The sequence below is a fragment of the Ziziphus jujuba genome, chromosome 11, assembly GCF_031755915.1.
Source record: "Ziziphus jujuba cultivar Dongzao chromosome 11, ASM3175591v1".
NCBI lineage: Eukaryota > Viridiplantae > Streptophyta > Magnoliopsida > Rosales > Rhamnaceae > Ziziphus > Ziziphus jujuba.
In genome coordinates, this window is record NC_083389.1 from 13332906 (window position 1) to 13339804 (window position 6899).

Here is a 6899-nt window from a genome sequence, read left to right on the forward strand (position 1 = left end):
ACGGCAAATACTTCCCCCAATTCAACTTTCAATTTTTGCGAGGACACATCAGGTGCTTCAGAGACACAAATTTGCACATCACATAATGGCCCCCACATACACCGACATCAACGGGCATCTTTTATGTGGGACCCAAAAGCAGAGATATTTTTTTAATGAGGTTGCAGCAGGCTATCATGCAGGCAGTAGTCCAGTAAATTTGTGAAGTCCAATGAATGTGACACGTCAGTTTCCACACTAACAGGTGTCTGTGAAGGCGAAACAACCCAAACACCACCTTCTGTCACAATTTGTCAAAGGTATCCGAAGCCCAAAAATTTTAACCCAAAAAAAAACAATAAAGTAAGAATTTTTAATTTTCATATAATATAATAAATTATTAATTGGAATATAGAAAACCCCACCAATAAAATAATATTATTTACATATTAGAGCTGCTGGAAACATGGCGTTGTCTAGCGAGAATGATGCAGAACAGCTAGACAATCCCTCTGTCACTTATCTAATATTAACAAAATTTGGGTGACATATTATATATATATATATTATTTTTAACAAAGTAAAAACTAAATAATATTTAATATAAGGTAAATAAGTCGTAATTCCCCCACAAAATGGTCCAACTTCCCACGCGTTTTTTCCCATTCCAAAATATGGACAAAACATGCTCTGCTACTGACCCAACTTCGAATTTCCATCATTTTTTTTATAATAAAAAATGGTTATTATCTATGTGATCATGTGGGGTCCAATAATTGATCACTACCCGTTGGGATGACTATGATCAACGGCTGAGTCTTGGCCTCTCGGATTGTAACTGAGCTAGATAAACCTGACACTGTATCACGGTTTTACCAATGATGAATCCGGGAACGACAGTGAAAGCCACTTGGGGATCATACGACGACGAAAAGATAGGTTCTTCTTCAGCTACACTTTCCATGTAAACTTCGGAAAAACGACACCCTTTTTTTATTTGAAAGATTTTAGCCTCCGTTTCGAACGAGAACGCCATGCAATGTAGGACCCAAACCCGTTTCGCCATCTCGGAAAACGATGCGAAGAACGAATTCGACGTCGGAAACTCGCCGGAATCGACCAGATTCCTCTGGTTCAGATTTCCAAAGAAAGAAGACTCCATTTTTGGATGAACCACCTGCAAGTACTTGACCCGGCAGAAATTCCCGAACGCCGATTTGGGATTCTCTGCCAGATACTCTTTAGCTTTCATGGACTTCAACTCCATGAAACTCCTGAAGAATGCCTCTCTCTGTTTCTTCTTCTTCTCCGGCGTCAACGACAATTCGTTCGGAACAGAGTAATTTGGTAGACAAAAAGAATCGAACATTTCTCTGCAAACGAACGATTCGAAAGCGAAACACGTATGTTCCTTTTTCCAATAAACGACGTCGGGTTCTATAGCAGAGGCCGCGGCATCGAAATCCCAACCGGCGGATTTCATCTCCTCCATCATCGACCTCACGAAGGTTCTGATGGATTTCACAGTGTGCTTTAGAACAGTAATGAAATGGCTCGAGTTCAACCCAGATAGATGAAGATTGTCAAGGACATAAAGCTGACCACTCTGGTTCAGTCTCTTCTCGAGCAACTTGTTCTGTCTATTAGCTTCCTCCAATTTCTCCTTAAGAAATGTAATCTCGGAATCTTTGAGTCTCGCTTGGGATTCCAATTTCTTCCCCATGATTTCGTACGTTTTGAGTACGCTCTTTAGCTCTTCGATTTCGGCCGAAAGCATAGCTGTTTCAGGGGAAGGATCGAACTGTTTCTTCAAGTAACAGCGTTTTAATTCCGACAAGTTCTTAAATCCCGAGACGACCAATTGATCGGCGTCTCGAATCCCATCTGGGTCGTATGGAGATTGAAAGTATTGCAATTGCGCATAGGAAGCTTTGACGGATGAAATGATGGCAAAGAGCTTCGCAACGAGTGCTTCAAGAGCCATTCTGTCTTGAAGCTCTTCTTCATCTTCAAGCTCGAAAGACCGAGACTGAGACTGACCCTTCTTGCTTTTACTAGCAAATTGGTCGTACTTCTTCACCTTTTGGATTCCAATCTCTTGGGACTTCTTCACCTTGCGTTGAATCCCATCCACCGGAGCAACCCCAGTTGCTGTTCGGAGATTAAGAACTTTGGCTATTGTTCTTGCAAGTTTGCTCTTTGATGGTGTCACCGCCGATGGTTTTACCGAATCCATCTGCAAAAGAAGGAAACAAAGATTTTACGAATTATGAGAATGACGAAGTAAAAACAATCAAAATATAAAGCTATTCAATATTGTTTTCATAAAAAAAAAAGAAAACAAAATTAAAGGGAACCAAAAAAAAAAAAAAAAGCAACAAGAGGAATAAAGATTTGGAAGATGATGATGATGATGATGATGAGCGTGTTGAACGAAAGCCAGAAAATAAAAAGAAAGCAATACCCTTTAACGCTTAGACCGAGGCAAAATTAATGGAGGGGAGGGAAATTCTTTTTTTTTTTTTTTAAGCTTTAATTATTTTTCTTTTTCTTTCATTGAGTTTCCAATTTTGCTTTCTTTCGTAAAAGCATATAAAAGTATATTTTGACGCGGGAGAGAAAAAAATGTAAAAGAGATAGAACCGAGATAGATTATCGGAAACAAAATAACGGAAAGAACCAAAAAAAACATAAAAAAAAAAAAAGAAGGCAAAGCTGTTTTAAAAATTTCATTCAAAAAGACGCGTCTAACGTTCTAAATGCATATCGTTGCAAAAACATTAAATATTACATTATTAATAATATATATGTGTGCGTAAATATACAAGATTCTTCCTATACTTAATTCATGCAAGAAAGCAACAAAGGAGAGCTAAATAAAATTCTTATATTAATAACTTTTAACAGCGTTCGGTGAAAACACTTACACAAGACAACAGAAATGATAAAAACAAAATTATGCTCCTTTGGATTCCCTGAGGCAGCGCACTTAAAACAATACCTAGACCCTAAAGTAATCTGCAGTCTGAAATAGGCCCATTGGTACCAGCGACCCCACCCTGGTGAAAATGTGGTTTCGAATTTTGGTATCATCTTCTCCAAAATCATGATTCTTTTAGGCAACATCACGTGGTCCAATGGGTATTACTGTACAATAGAATTTTTTTTCCTATTTTCTAGCCCCCCCATTCCTACAGTCATAAAACGGTTCCAGTATAGCTGGTTTCCACACCGTTTGGAATTTAATGGTTCTCAGAATTTCGAGACCTGGGCCATTCACAAATCTTAATCCAACGGTCACTAAGTTTTTTCCTTTTTTCTTTTTTTGGGGAAAAAAAAAAAGGTATAGTAATCATCATTACCCAAAAAATACAATAAATATTATTAAAATTATTAAAATATTTATAAACTTATTTACTAATATTGCCATGAAATATTTAATTAATTTATTTTGTTATTTATTTATCTATTTAAGAGAGCCTTTTATGGTAAGATCATATATATATATGGTAAATTCAATAATATTAAACTACAACTTATGAATTATATAACATGATCCATAAAGATGTAACATTAAATCATAAAATGCTTATTTTATAAATAATATTACTATTTTATAAACCATATTATACAATTTTATGGTCCAATATTACTGATTTTCCCATACATTCTATCTTGCCATAAAAATTTACACTTAGATGTTTACTTATCTATATTTAAATAATATAAAAATAAATCAATTAATAAGATCTTAATACCTACAATGCCATAAATAAACTTTATGACTATTACCACTATACAAATGAAAGACACAAATGCATCGATCCAAAGGTCTCAATTTTGTTTCGTTTTCGACATGTTGAAGTAAGAGACAAAAGCCAAACTGGCTACCTTCTTAGTTAACATCATGCAATTGAAAAAATGGCCCAAAAAAAAAAAAAAAAAAAAAAAGGAGATTGTCCAATTGCTGCCGAATATTCTATCCTATTGCTCAGTGTTTCATAAAAGGGGCTTCTTCGGGTGTGAACCCTGTGACTTGTCCTACAAATTTTTCGGCCATCCAGAAGCCCAAAAAGAACATTGTATATAGTTTAGGTAAATCCATGCACTAAAAATTATGAAAAAAATATAATTTAAAATTGAACCACCATTTTATTTTTGGCAACTGTACATTAAATTAATGGACCGACTCATAGTTACGAGTAAGCAGTATTGCTGTCACTTATTTATAATTTGATAATACATAGAATTCTTAAAAATCGTTATAGTCGATTTATTAGTGCCATCTTAATTCTAAAATCAAGGTTAATTATAGAGTCTAGATGTTAATAAAAAGTAAATATATTGGAACACTTTTTTTTTTTTTTTGGGGTGCTATAAATACATTTATTTTCACCCCCCAAAAAAAAAAAAATCAACAACTGAATTTAAACGAAAAATGGTATAAATACTAACATTTAATGAAAAAAACAATCTAGGAGAAAAATATTTGAAACGTGAGCTGGAAGATTTTGATTTTGATAAGTATTTGATTTAATGTCAATCATATCTACTTCGTAACCAATTCTATCGAATCCTATTTCAATTTCAAAGGAAGATATATGACATTTTACCAAAAATAAATGAAAAATATGATATTAATATCATTTATCACACACAAATCATGGTCTCACAACTCCCATTGCCAAGTCCCACTATAACCCCCGCAGTACCCAAACATTTTCCCTCCACGATCATTCCACTACACCCTCACCAAACACAACTACATCCCAGACGTCCATTAAGACGAAGATTACGTGGGCCCCACTGACAAATGAGGTAAGCTGGGCCCACAAACATGTAAAAATCACTGCAATAAAATTTGCACAGAAAGCAGAGACGAGTCTAAACAGAGCATGCAATGGAAATTGGATTGCACGAAAATCACACGGGATGTCTACGAACTACTATGCTAGTCATGCAAACAGGGAATTTAAAAAAGAAAAAAAAGATAACTATTTATCATGGAAAATATCATTACGTGTAACGCTGACTTACTGACCAATCAAACACCGTTGATCTTAAATAACCGGGGTGGAAATTCAACTTACCTTCAAAATATCACCTAGAAATCGCGCGAGATAATCTGTCAACTTCTCCGCATTATAACGTGAATCTCAAGAAAACAGAACGACAACACATCTCAACGCAACGCAGGTCGTCTGGTGGGCAACCTCGGCGAAAGTTTTCTTCACAAGGAAGGAGAAGAAAAGCCTGTAGTACAAAACACTCTGGAAAAACGAAAAGAAAAAACATTGAAAATCAAAATACTGAAAAGAGAGACACTGGAAACAGAACGAGAGAAAGTGCTGTTGAAAAACTAAAAAGAAAACCCAAAAAAAAAAAAAAAAAAAAAAAAAAAACAGAAACAATTACTTTTACAGTAACCGAACCATTAAAAAAATGAGTCAAAATGACTATGAGCAAAGAGTGCGATAAAACTCGAACAAAATGAAAAAATAAAAATAAGCATTAAAAACTTTAAGAAACAAAAGCAAACTTGGCTTAGAAAATGAAGAATTATTAGGAAATTATCAAAAAGCACCGACCTTTGGATCATAAAACGGAAATACAAATAAAACGTTAAAACCCCATGATAACCCTTATATATATATATATATATGATTTTGGTTCTCTCCAAAAAGCATATACAGAAAATTTCATTATAAAATATTGCCCCACCCAACCATGAAAGATCAGAAAAAAAAAAAATCAATAATAATGGAAAGAAAATAAGTATCGGATTAATAAAATAGAAGAAGAAGAAGAAGATGAAGAAGAAGAAGCTTTAAAGGAAGTTTCCTGACTGACCCCGTAACGTTACCCAACAGAGAAACTTCGCGTAGGTCTGACTGAACGGAAAATTTCTGTTTTGACCTGTCCACGAACCCCTTCAATTTTCCGCGAAGATTTTCGAATATTTTCGTTTTTTGACCTGTTAGCTCACGAAACGGGTTTGAACGTTGAAATCGAAATGGTATTTCAGAGAAGGAAAAGCCAGAGCTCCAGGGAAGAGAGAGAGAGAGAGAGAGAGAGAGAATTCTCAGAGCTCGAGGGACAGAGAAGAACAGAGCTGGAAGAGGAGAGAGAAAGACAAAGGCAAATTGAAATGACTAAAGAGGACAGGTTCTTCGGGGAAAGGAATCAGACAGGAGGGACATTGGGAATTACAAAACCATATCAACGGGTCGCTTTCGATTTGCCTTTTTGTTTTCTTACGGTTTTGTCCTTGGACATTGGGCGATATTACCGAACTGTTGTTGTGGAGAGTTTGAGATCGGGAATGGCATTTTAGGAATTTAAGGGGTAAAGATCTGATGTGTATATTCCCACAGCTTATATGCGTTCGCAGGTGGGACTTTGGAGAAATGAACGGTCTATATTTATCGTCGGGGGGAATACTGGTGTGTTAAAATTGGGTACAGGTGATTTTCATTTAGGACACGTGTCAAGCATCGGTGGTTGGAGAAAACTACGTCTTATGCAATTATCTCGATTTGTAATTAATTTATCAGGGCTCACAATTTTGAATTTTGTATATTGCACAGTCCTTTCAATTTCAAAGCATAGATGTCATACCAAACACGCACGCGTTTATATGGATTCAAATCCATGTTCTAAACGGCGTAAAGCGTCTCAAACGGTAAGGTTAAGCTTAATTCTTACCGGCCTAAACGTGTTTTGGATTCACCTAAGCTTAAAAAAGTATTTTATAATTATATTATTATTTTAATTATTATAATATTATTAAATAAATAAAATAATTCAAATTTAAATACATAAATATAAATTTATATTATTTTTATATATGCAATAAATATAAATTAACATATAAATTTATAAAGATTTATATTTTTTAAATTTTAAATAATAGATTAGTT

At 34.8% G+C, this 6899-nt stretch overlaps 1 protein-coding gene across 3 annotated transcripts; it reads right to left on the reverse strand.

Moving 5' to 3' along the window:
- Window positions 1–560: 560 nt before the first annotated feature.
- Window positions 561–6167, reverse strand: LOC107432560 (protein GRAVITROPIC IN THE LIGHT 1). 3 transcript variants are annotated; one of them, XM_016043728.4, is made up of 3 exons: window positions 5830–6167; window positions 5070–5249; window positions 561–2215 (listed from the first exon to the last, which is right to left on the reverse strand). In XM_016043728.4, exon 3 carries the CDS (start codon window positions 2213–2215, stop codon window positions 785–787), a length of 1431 nt encoding a protein of 476 aa, XP_015899214.2. In that variant the 5' UTR covers window positions 5070–5249; window positions 5830–6167; the 3' UTR covers window positions 561–784. The 3 variants fall into 3 exon arrangements, with proteins under 3 accessions (XP_015899214.2, XP_060668715.1, XP_015899215.2); XM_060812732.1 differs by lacking the exon at window positions 5830–6167 and adding an exon at window positions 5568–5691; XM_016043729.4 differs by lacking the exons at window positions 5070–5249; window positions 5830–6167 and adding an exon at window positions 2444–2819.
- Between the last annotated feature and the right edge of the window lie 732 nt (window positions 6168–6899).